We start from the raw sequence: 14,602 nt of genomic DNA, 5'->3' as shown, positions 1-14,602 counted from the left end.
TTTGCCCCCACCCCCTGGAAAAATTTCTGCGGAAGCCCATGGGTGTGGGGGTTAAAGCTCTTGTAATGTAATGCAATATAAGGTGGATTTGTAAAGCACTGCTTGTCACCCGCAAAGGTATCTAAGTGCTGAGAGAGAAAAACAGACAAAAAAACAACACTATTTATTTATTTATTTATTTATTTAAAAGGTTGTATATAGCGCTACTCGACCCAAGAGTAGCAGAGCGCTTTACAAGGATGGTGAACATAATAAGATAAAATTAACCATTAAGCGAAAAAGAGTTACAGTATGATAATGCATTCAACAGGGCTAAGGGGGCAAAGAAACAGAGAGATAAAATTAAGTGGAAAGTGAATATTAAAAGTTAGGAGAGAGAGGGGGTGAAGAGAGGGGGTGAGAAAATGAAGGGATTGAGAGGGGGTGGGAAGAGGAGCGGACAAGGGAAGAGAAAGGAGTGGACATGTTCAGAGTCAGTAACATTAGATACCCCAGTATTTGTTGAGAAGAAGTACTTTGAGTTCCTTTTTGAAGAGAGGGTAAGAGAGGTTGCAGCGAAGATCCTTAGGGAGAGAGTTCCAAATTGTAGGAGCGTTACCAGAGAACGCACAGGATTGGGTCTTTTGACATTTGAGTCTGGGTGGTATCAAGACAAGGGAGTTTGTGCTCCTCAGGGACCTGGAGCAACCAGGTTTGTGTAGTTTCGGTGTAAGGTACGAAGGGGTGTTTTGGTGACGAGCTTTGTGAGTGATGGAGGCAATCTTGTAGGTGGATCTTCCTTCTATTAGGAGCCAATTGAGATTGTTGAGGACGGGGGAGATGTGATCAAATTTTTTACAATCAGAGATGAGTCTCGCAGCTAGATTGAGGACAGATTTAATCGGTGCAAGATGGATTTTAGGGGTGCCAGCGAAAGTGGCGTTGCCATAGTCAATCCTGGAAAGGACAAGCGATTGGTCAACAAGTTTGAAAACGTCTGCTGGAATAAATGGTTTAAGTTTCTTGAGGTAGAGAAGGGTGAAAAGCGCACTTTTGGATGCATTTTTAATGTGGGGGGTGAGATTTAGATTCTGGTCGATACTGATGCCTAGGGATTTGACAGAATTAGAGGTGAAGAGTGGGCAGTTAAGAGGTTTGATGTCCTTTATCTAGAGTTGAATGGGAAGGGAGTTGTTTTTGGGGGAGAAAAGGATGATTTCAGTTTTATTCAGGTTCCGTTTGAGATGGTTCCGATGGAACCAGGTTTGAATTCTGGTCAAGGTCTCATTGAGGTGGAGAACGTCTTTGTGGGATTTGATCTTGTAATATAATTGGATATCATCGGCATAGAGGTGGTAATTGATATTAGCTTGTTTGAGGATGAGGGTGAGTGGTTCCATGAACAGATTGAATAGGGTTGGGGAGGGGATGGATCCTTGAGGGACGCCGAGTGAGACAGGTTGAGGTTTAGAGAGAAAGTGGCTGAGCTTGATTTGCTGTGATCTGTTTTGAAGGAATGAGGAGAACCATTTGAATACATTGCCATCTAATCCGAACCAGTCTATCTAGTTGTTGCTAACAAAATCACTTGCATGTTTGTAGAAACCCATCAAATGTTTGGGGAAAGATGTGAAAAGTGATAGTTTTCATTGTGTTTGCAGGGCTTTGATGGTGCTATCTGCCAATACGATTCACGGTCCTGTGGCAATCTCCCCTGCCTGCATGGCGGAACCTGCGTCCACACCCACCAAACCTCGCAGTGCATGTGCACCGCTGCCTACACCGGTCCCCAGTGCCAGTACCCCGTCAGCAGCCCTTGCAACTCAAGCCCTTGTTACAACGGGGGCACGTGCAAATTTGTTCCTGAAGCCCCGTTTTATCAGTGTATGTGCCCCGTGAAATTCAATGGGCTCTACTGCCATATTTTGGATTTTAAGTTCAGCGGGGGCGTTGGGCAGGACATCATACCGCCCGAAATTGAAGAGCCGTGTGATATCCCAGTGTGCGCATCCTCTGCCGGGAACAAGATCTGCAACGCCCAGTGCAACAACCATGCATGCGGCTGGGACGGTGGCGACTGTTCCTTAAATTTCAATGACCCCTGGAAGAACTGCACTCAGTCCCTACAGTGCTGGAAGTATTTCAACGATGGCAAATGTGACTCGCAGTGCAACAACGCTGGATGCCTCTATGATGGTTTTGACTGTCAGAAAGTGGAAGTTCAGTGCAAGTAAGTGAGATTTTGGCTTTATTTTGGGGTACTCAGAGAACACCTTCTTGTGCATTCCTTTTATTGGCTAGTCACTTCATGAACCAATATATGCATCTGCTTTTTTAGTTCATGAACCAATATATGCATCTGCTTTTCTAGTTTTGTCTTTGTGCATGTTCAGAAATAGTTTGTTCTGATAACTTCCTTGAAAAACCTTGTGCAGCGAATTGTACATTTCTTGGTAATTTGTATTTTTGGTCGTTAAATCTCTTTTACACACTAGCCATAGAGTTTATTATACAACCACTGTTCTGTAAAAAATTTTCATTTTCTTTGTCAGAATTTGGCCTATGAACACTAATGTTTAACTAGTATTGACTCAAGGAATATTTTCCGATGATAAGATTTTCAGCTCTGATTTGCCATTAACAGCTTAAAAACAATGACACTTGCCTTAAGCATTTTGCCCTGCACCTCTGAACAGAACCTCTTCTAGGTCCATGCACTTATTTCAAGTTCAATGGATTTAATGAAGTCCACATAAACAGAAGTCTTACTTGGCTGAGGTGAAAGAATTACATTTTGAGCTGATCTAAAACTCTGTTGGTTAGCATCTAGTTGAGCTTGTGTAGTGGTACTTCATTTCTGGCCTCTCCTAGGGTAGATTTCCAATAAACATAGACCTCCTCAGACTCAGTGAGGGAAAGTAGCTATTTCCAGTTGGTTCTCTCACAACACATTTGTAAAACACTGACACTAATGGACAACTAAAAAATTCAATCTGCTTTTCGTTCAATCAGATTTTAGTATTTTTTACCTCATTATGACTTAATGTTATAGGCAGATCAGTTTTTCATTGGTATGTTTGATAATGTATGGGCAAAGAAAGATGTTTAAAAACCTAAATGCCACTTTTTTTTCTCCAGCCCTTTGTATGATCAATACTGTAGGGATCATTTTCAAGATGGCCACTGTGACCAGGGATGTAATAATGCAGAATGTGAATGGGATGGTTTGGACTGCTCCAACAACATGCCAGAGAAGCTTGCAGATGGCACCCTGGTTATCGTGGTCCTCACACCTCCAGAACAATTGCAGAATAACTCCTTTAACTTCCTGCGAGAGCTGAGTCGAGTCCTTCACACTAACGTAGTGTTCAAGAAGGACAGCAAAGGCGAGTACATGATAATCCCATATTACGGAAGTGATGAAGAACTGACAAAACACCACATCAAGAGGTCGACTGAAACCTGGTCAGACGTCTCCACCGATGTCTTCAATAAAGTAAAAATGTCCCTCTATACGTCATCCAATGGGAGGCACCGCAGAGAGTTGGATCAAATGGAAATCAAAGGGTGAGTAAAACCATTTGATCAGAAAATAGCATTTTAGAATATGGCATCAACAGTAAAACTAAACCTGGGTTTAGTTTTAATTTTACTTAAATGGATGTTTCTGATTTCTCGCACCTTCTGAGCAAATAGAAATGAGGTTTGATGGTTTAGGCCAAAGGGATACTTCCTTGATTAAAAAAATATCATTTCCACAACACAAGAACCAGTTGAGTTACTGAGATTGACTTGCATTGACATCCAGTGAGTAAGATTTCGAGGTTGTTGGTTGGTACTGGTGATTTAGATTTCTGAATTTTGGAACTTGCTGAAAGACGGGACGGTGACCATGCAATTTTCTCAATGCATATGATAATGCTTCTATTTTTACCATGAAATATGCAACCACTGTGGCTAGAATCCTATAAATAACCCACAGTTTGATTACTGTTGCTGGTATTTGTACTCACTCGCACAGTGACCACGTGTCTTTCAAATCCCTGTGCGTTTCAGCCTCCTAATGGTGCTTTGTCTTGCCTAACACACCTGACTGTGTGCCTAGTTGGTAGAGGTCGTTTGTACCTCACTTACACTGAGCTTATGTGCGCATTCCTAAACACGTCTGCCATTTCTGTGATCCAAATTGACAAGACAGTAAAACAGCTATTGGAGTCCTGCTGTGGCAACATGCGGCTGCTGGATTTCCCAATGGCCCGTTGCCTTATCATGCTCTGATGAACCATCAATCTGATCCAAGAACACATCAAGTGCACATCCATATTTATTGGCTATTCAGCAATCGAGAAAATCTGAATATTGGCAGATTCTGATTGGTTGAAGGACTGTCTATTACTATGGACTTAAGTCTGCTTGAAGCAGATGCACAGAAGAGAAAACATGTTCATTTTGCACAAACAAAATGTCCAGTGCATGTATGGCACAGAACACAGAAGACGAATGTGAAGCTTCTGACTTTGTCTACCTATAGAAATGTATACCGAAGGGGTTAGCCCCAGTGCACATCCATACCTAAACAGAGCGCGCTAACCTCTGCAGCATAGAGCACAGCTGTGTCAAGCAAGGCAGCCCTGTGTGCACGCCGCTCAAGGTATGGCACTACCAGCAGGGTAGTCTCTATAGATTTGGCACTCTATGGAGTTATGGAATAATGTGGCATGGTAAATGTGGATGCCGCGCTGCGTGACAATGAGTAAATCTGGGCCCAGTGTGTAAGCCAATCTGACTGGTCCCGCTTCAACCAATCAGAAGGGCTTTAACACCCCATACTGTGCTAAAACTGCTATGTGGTTCAGGGTAGTGCATGGCATCAACGAGCACTTCAGTGCATTCAATGCGGGCTGGCTGGGGGGATGGGGTGAACTGTGAGTACAGTCTTGGAAAAAGTTGAATACGATGCAACTTAATGAAATTGGCATATTCCACCAATCCCTATTCTGTAGAATCTTGTCACAAAGTACCACCCATGTCCAGGGTAACTGTGTTGGATCTGTTGGCCTTTATTAAGCTGTGCACCTAAAGTGATGGATTACAGAAATTGTACATAACCTTCTAGAGTGAGTGTGCAATGTCCATTTAAAAGCTTAAAGCTGTGGCATGCAAAATGACATTTGAGGCTGTATATGTACTACAATCCTTCTTTCATACCGATCCTAACATTACTGGCTGCAGGTTCGACCTGAAATAGCTCTTGGGAAAGGAAAATATATATAGTAAAGTGCGAAGTCTTTGTGCATTATTTTTTTTTTTTAAAGATCTGATGTGTGTTTATTGTTAAGCCTGGCGTTGCTGTTTTGCTGAATATCCACTCTCATCTGAATGCCTACATTGTTGTCGTCCACGTAGGTCAATTGTGTATCTGGAAATTGACAACCGCCAGTGCTTCCAGTCCTCGTCCCAGTGTTTCCAGAGTGCCACGGACGTGGCCGCCTTCCTCGGTGCCCTGGCCTCCCACGGCAACCTCAACATCCCCTACAAGATCGAGGCAGTCAAAAGTAAGCAGCTCTACGGCTTCTATCGGCATCCACCGTCGGGTTATGAAATATCGAATGCAGCCGCTATTGGGCGGGAGAGGGGAGGGGGGCCAGGGGGGCCAGCATCCTTTGCAATCATTTTTATTTTTCACATACCAAGTACAGCAACTGCACCCGAGCCCGGCTCAGAGCGGCTTAATATCATAAGGGATTCCCCCCTTTTTCTGCTCAATGAAGTAAATAGACTCTGCCTTATTTTTCACCGATGGATTTATTTCAAAATCATTACTGTTTTTTTTTTTTATAAAGCAAGAAATTGATCGATGGCCTATGCAAGGTGTTGAAGTTTGTATCTTGAAAATCCCCTCTAAATCCTTTGTCTTAAGAGCTCAGTGCGAGTGCGGCTGATTTGAAGTTTGTTAATCCTTTTTCTCAAGAGGGGTAAAAGTAAAGCACTCTCTGCGCACAGGCTGCCTTTTACAGGAGAGGCAGGAGGCATAGTTTGCAATTCTGATTAATAGCGCATAAAATGACCTTATTTCTTCAGAGTGATCGCAGCCTCCCTCCTGCTTTTTTCCCTGTAATGAACTCATTCCGCCTCATATTCGCTCCTGTCAGTGGCTTGAAATGCAGCCTGATGTCTCTGGACCTCACCGCACTCTGCTTCTTTCCAGGTGAAACTGGGGAGCCCTCCAAGGGGTCTCAGTTGTATCTTATGTACGTGGTGATGGCGGCCCTGGTCGTGCTGGCTTTCATCGGCGTGGGGGTCCTGGTGTCTCGCAAGCGACACCGGGAACATGGGCAGCTCTGGTTCCCAGAAGGCTTCAAAGTGACTGAGACCAACAAGAGTAAGCGGCGGCCGCCCCTGGGGGAGGATTCTGTGGGTCTGAAGTAAGTCATCTTCAAATTCTCCGCTACACTGCACGGAATGCGATGTAACTTTCATGCACGCGCAATGTGTGTCCTGCACGCTCCTGCACACTTCGCTTTGGAATAATTTGCTTATTATGAGCCTAGAAGTGTATTTGAGATTTTTGTTTATTGCAAAAATACCTTATTGGGATCATGTTTTGTTTGACTCCTCGCCTCCTTGTTAGATATTCATTCATTTTTGTCTCTTTCTTTTAAAGACCTCTGAAAAATTCCACCGACTTAATGGATGATAATCAGACTGAATGGGGTGATGAAGAAACATTGGACAGCAAAAGATTTAGGGTGAGCCATTGCAAAGATGTTCTTTTTGTTGTACCAGAGGATGTTGATTGAGGTGTAAACTTTAAAGGACTCTAGTTTGCAAATGGAAAACACGAAGACCCATTTGCACCAAGGTATAAAAGTGTTCCTGTGGCTGTGTTTTGTTGTGTGATGGCAGTCTTTGTTGGTCCACTCTTCTCTCCTTGTTGTCTGATGTGCCTATTCCCTTTTCCCTGTTAGTTTGAACAGGAGGCAATGCTGCCCGACATGAACGATCAGACGGATCGCCGACAGTGGACTCAGCAGCACCTGGACGCGGCTGACCTGCGCATCTCCTCCATGGCCCCGACACCACCCCAAGGCGAGATTGATCCCGACTGCCTGGATGTGAACGTCCGCGGTCCTGGTAAGGGGAAAACTCTCAATTTTAGAGAAGCGGAGTTGCAAATGAGTAAAATTGATACCTGCTCTTAATCTTTGCTCATGAAAAAGACTGAAATATGACTAGAGTAAACGAAAGGAGTGCAAAGCCAGACCTTACGGAAGGCATTCAAGGTCCTTAAGGACAAATGGCGCAAAAGACTTGAGTATTTCAGTAGGATCCTCATTCTAGGGGGTGCGATAGTAAAAAGGCTTCAAGATACATTTGGAAAGTGTTTAATTTACGGCGGGTTAATGGAAGGAAGAGGCTGCACTGGCATTGTGCAGCCACAAATGTGCATTTAAAGATGTATTCTGCGGTAATATGGGGAGAGAAATTAGGTCTTCAGTGTATGGATCGGAAACTGGTTTTGAATGTCACACTTACCTCATGCCATGGTCTTATCCGGGTAGTTGGATCTGTTGTGAACATCCTGCTCCTTGTGAGGTTATAGGGGAATGTTTGGGGTGGAAGTTAATAGGGTTGAAGCCAGCGGTGGAAGAATTGAATGAGTTATGCCTGTGATGTGTTACAGCAATGAACCACATAACTGCTGCTTCTTGCACATGCTATCACCCTTGTTTTATGCCTTTTGGGTTTTACCTACAATCTTGCAGAGATATATATATATATTTGTATGTAGCATAATGAGAGTGTTAGAGAACACAGAAGAGGCTAGTTGGTTTAATATACAAGTTCAGTCCAATAATATAGGCTTTGGTGTTTCTAAATAAGTTCTTTTCTACCCTGTTTACCCACTACTCTAATTTGGAATCTTTGTTTTGTCTTCCTTCATCTTGGTAAAATACACATCCTTCACTCAATGGCTTTCCCCTCATTAGCTCTGTAAAATAATATATTTTGCCCTAAAGCTGCTACACTCATAATGTGCTTTTGTATGCAAGATTGGTTCAGTTTGTTAAGTGATTAAAAACAGGGTCACGACATGTTTGCTTTCACCTCTTACGGAACATAAAAAATGAAAGAATATATTACATAAGCACACTTACTAAGAATTGTCTTGTAGAGTCGACAGGCATACTTTCTGCTATGAGACAATATCATTGCTCTCTTTGTGTAAAGGCTTATTGTATAATTTTGTGATTTGTTTCCACCCTTTTTCAGATGGATTTACCCCATTGATGATCGCGTCGTGTAGTGGAGGAGGACTGGAAACAGGGAACAGCGAAGAGGAGGAAGACGCATCTGCCAACGTAATTTCTGACTTCCTCTACCAGGGTGCCAATCTACACAACCAAACCGATAGGACGGGAGAGACGGCTCTCCACTTGGCTGCACGGTACGCACGCTCAGATGCTGCTAAACGTCTGCTGGAGGCGAGCGCTAACGCCAATGTTCAAGACAACATGGGACGGACTCCGCTCCATGCCGCTGTGGCTGCTGACGCTCAAGGTGTCTTCCAGGTACGTGAACGTTCATGATTTTGCAGTGTTCTTGGTTCTGGATAATAATGGGCAGAGGAGATGCATGAGATCAGCTCTTCCAACCTAAAAGCATGTATTAAGATATAAATCATCTCATCTCTCTGACTTCCATCCAATATTTTTGGCTTCTGTCTGCCATCATCTATTATTCTTTACAGACGGCGTGCTTTGTGTCTCCCAGTTAATGCAGTGGTATTTGTGTGATGGTGGTGGTGGTGCAGCTCCTCTAGAGTTTGCTGAGTGTTAGCCTGATTTCAATGAAATACCCTATATAGTTTTTCAAAAGCGGGTCCTTATGTCATAATATCAAGGTTAATAATATAAATATATTGACCTTTCAGTATTGACTAGCATACATAGGGAAGATAATCAATATTGTGGAGTCGATGTAAGTGCAGATCGATATTAAACCTCAAATATTGTGGTAGAACCCACCCGATACTGTAGCATCTTATTGTAACATAAAGTCTTAAAGAAGGATATATTTATTTCCAAATGTAGGGGTATGAAAAAGTTTTGCTCATTCTTGCTAATATGCACCTTTCTTGCAAGAGAAGAAAGGCAAATTGTTCCTACAATCCCATGTCACACATGCTACTGTTAGCTCCTTAGTCAACCAAGCTACTTTGTGGTCCAAAAAAAAAGACATAAAACTAAGTGAAGATGAGATTTGTTCATTCATCAGCGATTATGCCAGTGATAAAAGTGGACATTATCAGAGGTGTGACGTTATCTGTTTAGTTGTACATTCAGTTTATTTCACTAAATCCGCAGTTCTTCATTTCATTTTCGTATTTTTGACCACCCTCTATCTTTCTGCACCCAGATATTGATCAGGAACAGAGCAACTGAGCTGGATGCCCGGATGCATGATGGAACGACCCCATTGATCCTGGCGGCGCGATTGGCAGTGGAGGGCATGGTAGAAGAACTCATCAACTGCCATGCCGATGTCAACGCAGTGGATGACCTAGGTAGGAGAAAAGTTTGTTCATCGTATGCTACAGGAAAGGGTCCAGTTTGTGAAGCAAGTACTGACCCCTCTGACCTTGATGATTGTAGGTAAATCTGCTCTGCATTGGGCTGCTGCTGTGAACAACGTGGACGCGGCCATCGTGCTCCTGAAGAACGGCGCCAACAAAGACATGCAGGACAACAAGGTAACCCATCAAGCAGCTGCATGTGGAAGCCACATTACTCCTCAAGCACTAAAAGCAGAGGTGGAGCTCGGTGGTCTCTCTTAAGCATCCCTTATTCTGTGCTTGGCATATTTATGTCAGTACTTAATGTTGGTTTACTTGGTGCTTTATAATCCCTATATCATGCTTGTGCTTGTTATTGTGTTTATAACAGAGTGGGGCAATATCATAAGGGATTCGCCTTTTTTTCTGCTCAATGAATGTTTGTGTGGATGTGGTGTGAGACTGTGTGTGTTGATGTATTCATACATCCTGTGGTGTGTATGCGTGTGTGTGTGTGTAGATACCTGCATGTTGGATACGTGTGTTTGTGTGTGTGTGTTTACATGCATGCTTGTGCAATCACCAGTTCTAGCCCCTAGCATGTATTTAATTTAAATGCATGTCAGACTGATAAACATGTTGCATAGCTTTAAATGCCTCGTTGTAATGTGGATATTCAGGAAATTCACAAATCCTTGCTTAACCCCTTGCATCGTCCGACGTCGCGGTGCTCGTGTGCGTCGGAAAATCGGGATCCCTCCGATCTGCGCATGCATGGAATTTTGCCGCACCGTGGCACAATTCCGGCTGCGCCCAAGGGGTTAAACTGCAAACATTATTCACATTGTAACAATATTCATCAGTATGAAAACAAAGACTATGCTTATGTCTGTTGTCTTTTCTTTTCCTTATACTTACAGGAGGAAACACCGCTATTCCTTGCAGCGAGAGAAGGAAGCTACGAGACTGGCAAAGTTCTCTTGGACCACTTTGCAAACAGGGACATCACTGATCATATGGACCGGCTTCCTCGTGACATTGCTCAAGAGCGTATGCACCATGACATCGTGCGACTTCTGGATGAATATAACTTGGTCCGGAGCCCACAGATGCACAACAGCCTGGGGGCACCCACTTTGTCCCCACAGATCTGCTCTCCCAGCAGTTACCTGAGCAACATGAAACCTGCTGCTCAAGGGAAGAAAGCCAGAAAGCAAAGTATTAAAAGTAATGGCTGCAATGGGAAGGAGTCCAAGGACCTCAAAGCTAGGAGGAAAAAATCACAGGATGGGAAAAATCTTCTGGATAGCTCTGGTGGATTATCTCCGGTGGACTCACTTGAATCCCCCCATGGCTACATTTCAGACGTGGCTTCCCCACCACTGATGACATCTCCATTTCAACAGTCTCCTTCAATGGCTCTGAACCACCTTCCAGGCATGACCGATGGTCACATGACCCTCAATCATCACAACCTAGCAGGAAAACAAGACATGACAATGGCTGGCTCCAACAGAATGACTTTTGAGCCAGTGCCTCCCCGTCTTTCCCATCTCTCTGTCTCGAGCCCCAGTACCGTAATGAGCAGCGGCTCTTTGAACTTTACTGTGGGCGGAGCACCAACCATGAATGGGCAGTGTGATTGGCTCTCAAGATTACAAAACGGGATGGTTTCAAACCAGTATAGTGCACTGAGGAATAATGTCCAGTCGAGTGCCCACCAGCAAGCTCACAGCATGATGACATCTCTGCAGAACGGCTTGCCCACAACAACATTGTCCCAATTGATGAGCTACCAGGCAATGCCAAACTCAAGGATAGGCAGCCAGCCCCATTTGATGCAGGCTCAACAGCTGCAGCAAATGCAACAGCAGAACCTGCAACAGCAAATTCAGCAGCAACAACAAACTATGCAGCAACACCACAATTCTAGCTCATCTGCTAATAATCATATTGGTCAAGTCTTCTGCAGCAACGATTTAACCCAGGCAGATCTGCAGCAGTTGACCAGCAACAGTATGGCAGTTCACACAATTTTGCCTCAGGATACCCAGCTTCTCACATCATCCCTACCATCTTCACTCACCCAGTCTATAGCAACTACACAGTTTTTAACACCGCCATCCCAACACAGTTACTCTTCTCCAATGGACAACACTCCTAGCCACCAACTTCAGGTGTCCGATCACCCCTTTTTGACTCCATCTCCTGAATCCCCAGACCAATGGTCAAGCTCTTCTCCTCATTCCAACATTTCCGATTGGTCAGAAGGTATTTCAAGCCCCCCTACGAGCATGCAAGCACAAATAGTACACATCCCGGAGGCATTTAAGTAAAATAATTTGTTCTAGAGACAGCGGTACACAGTGGAACTTAAAGGTTTTACCTAAATATATAATTAAAAGAAACTTTTGGAAAAAAAACTCTAAAAACACTGTGCTTTGACTGAAGGATCCTTTTATACAATTTTATACAGAAGAAAACTTTTTTAAAAAACTTTTTTAGTATTTATTTATGTACTTTTTCATGAAAACACTGCCTTTTTTATTTATACATTCTGTTTCTAAAGATTCAAAGCTCAACGCTTTGTCAAATTTCTAGAAATTTGAAACTAGCTCTTCATAGAGATTTTTTATTCATATCATTAATATAATGTTCATATTTTTTGTAAAGATATACGCAAAGATTCTTGATTGTGAAAAATACATGTATTTATTGATTTTCCTGGAACGTAAAGGCGAGAAATGTGGCGGAGTGAATATCAACAGTATACTGAGAAATGAAACAGGAAACTGATCTTTTAAAATGTACTATAAACTGTGTCCTGGAATCTTCAATGTTTGTTTAAAGTTTCAGTATTATAAAGTTGTACATATATTTGACTTTAATAACTAGTTGATGCTTTGCCTTATGTCCTGAATGTAAACAGCTGCTGCTGCTGAAAGTTTAGGCCCTAGATTTTCAAAAAAGTAAATAAGCTAAATTTAGATAACCACATTGCTTGAATGACAATTTACATAGTTGAGAAGAATATGAATATATGGAAAAACCCCTTTAATCACGGAGTTTAAATCTTGTGCCCTTTACTTGATATAGCAATAGCCGAATGATGTGCTGGGACACGAACGTTTAGCGAAAAGGCACTATTATACAAAAGCAAATTGGTTTATCTGATAGGCCAAGTGAACCAAAAGAGAACTCTTAAGGTTACATCCTATTGTAGGATTTGAAATGATCTTCTTTGATAGGATCTAACTAGCAGTAAATATCCCACCAACAGGAATTGCTGCTTTTGTGAACCAGACTTTGTGAATTGAGTTGAGTAAAAAATTTGTGTAAGCTGTTTGTTAGCCAGGACTTTTCTAAGGTGGCAGAACTCTGCATTTCAGTTGATCAACACCCTTAGAAAATGCATCAGAAATGTATTCAGATTCTAAGGAAAGTTAACAAAAGGTGATGTCACCCAATCTGAATCCCAAATTCACCTCTCCCAACTACAGCCGCTTTCCTCTGAATGTGGCATGAACTTTTTATCAGCTTGATGTATATACTGAAATGGATGTTTTTCAGCTGAACAAAGTTCTGTACGAGACTAGGCAGGAGGCATTGCAGTCTGGCCGGTGTATTTTATCCTGTGTACCAGGATGCATCATTCACTGAGACAAAAACGCAACCAAGTAGTGTGTTGTATAAGCCTGTGGCGATGTTTTATGTTTGTAAATATATTTTTAAAAGGAGGATTTTGTTTAAAAAATCTCAGCAAGTGACTCTTATATCATGTTGTTCAGATGCATCGCGCTTGTCATGTGCCGACAACAGGGATGGTGCTTGGAAGAATGTCATGGAACAGTCTGCAACAAAACACTGTATATACCTGTGACTACTTGTCTTGGGATGTAGATGGTGCAGATTTCCAATATGTGCCACAGTCCAGTAGTGACCAAGATTTGAAGTCTGCCAAATAGACTTGTCTGCAACCTATTCCTAACTGTGTTATCTGCTGGTGAAATTATGCAGTAGTGACTTTGCAGCACCTCCCATCAGGCATGGTGAAGTCAGCTGGTGCCGGTTCTTACGGTAACGTTTTATAAACTACTTTATACCGTAGTTTACAAAATAATGCTGTAGTACAAGTGTCTACCTGCAAAGTTGTAGTTTGCAAAAGCAATGTATTTTTTGTTAACTGATCTGTAATCTCTGATGTGTCTTCCTCTAATAAAATTTATGCTAAAAGGTGTCTAGATTTTAATAAAACTAATTTGTTTTGTTTCATAAATTCCTTTCTCTTGTGGTCTTATGTTTTTCCTCCCACATATCTCTTTTCTCCCCTCTTTCCATGCAAGATTGTTCAGTGTGTCACAAGCATCTTATTGTAAATTCATCATCTACATTTCCTGCAACTTAATGTTTAAGTTGTGCACCTAACAGGGGAAGGTGTATACTATTAAACATATCTAAGTATTGACTATCACAGTTTACATAAATCATACACTGAGGTGGGAACAGGCTTGCAGACTGCACCAGTGGCTTATTAGCAGTGTGTTAAATATTTCATGCTACATCCCCTTCCGGATCTCAATTTTCGGAGAGATATCACTGCAACGTTCCCTGTTTTATGCATTTCAGATGTTCCTTCCTTAACTGTATTCTTCAGTTGGGAGGCAAGAGTGGCAAAATCTCTCTCTCCTGTAGATGACTATATGAGAGTTGGGGGTGTCACCCAACATTAATTGGTAGAGTGCATAGACATAGAAAGTAACCTTTCCTAACAAGCGGGGCGAACCCTATCATAACCTATGGAAAATATAGACTTCCTTGAAGGAGGGAGGCAATTTGCAGAGTCACGAGGCCCCAAAAATCTGCACCATTTACTTTGGACCCCATCCAGAAGGTCATGACCTAGCAGTCGGACTCAACTGTCTCTTTCCGCACTGAGTTGAGAACGTGCTACATATGGTTTCTCCCTGTCTTAAATCGAACAGTGATCAAAAAATGATGGCATGGATTGTGGTCCATAATAATGATTAGAACATTGGAATGTTGGGATCTCCATTGCAGACAATGGAG

General features: G+C 42.5%; 1 protein-coding gene across 1 annotated transcript in view; it reads left to right on the top strand.

The window, feature by feature from the left end:
- Positions 1 to 13,811, top strand: part of NOTCH1 (notch receptor 1) — a 98,277-nt gene extending 84,466 nt beyond the window's left edge. Inside the window, exons 25-34 of the mRNA XM_086921036.1 lie at positions 1,641 to 2,209; positions 3,118 to 3,546; positions 5,386 to 5,534; positions 6,188 to 6,404; positions 6,644 to 6,728; positions 6,948 to 7,113; positions 8,254 to 8,552; positions 9,400 to 9,547; positions 9,636 to 9,733; positions 10,456 to 13,811. Of these exons, the coding sequence (XP_086777162.1) occupies positions 1,641 to 2,209; positions 3,118 to 3,546; positions 5,386 to 5,534; positions 6,188 to 6,404; positions 6,644 to 6,728; positions 6,948 to 7,113; positions 8,254 to 8,552; positions 9,400 to 9,547; positions 9,636 to 9,733; positions 10,456 to 11,871 (3,576 nt within the window). The 3' untranslated portion in view covers positions 11,872 to 13,811. The remainder of the gene's footprint in view (positions 1 to 1,640; positions 2,210 to 3,117; positions 3,547 to 5,385; positions 5,535 to 6,187; positions 6,405 to 6,643; positions 6,729 to 6,947; positions 7,114 to 8,253; positions 8,553 to 9,399; positions 9,548 to 9,635; positions 9,734 to 10,455) is intronic.
- Positions 13,812 to 14,602: the final 791 nt, after the last annotated feature.

This window comes from Lissotriton vulgaris, chromosome 5 (assembly GCF_964263255.1).
Source record: "Lissotriton vulgaris chromosome 5, aLisVul1.2, whole genome shotgun sequence".
Classification (NCBI taxonomy): Eukaryota; Metazoa; Chordata; class Amphibia; order Caudata; family Salamandridae; genus Lissotriton; species Lissotriton vulgaris.
This window is presented reverse-complemented; position numbering and strand designations above follow the sequence as displayed.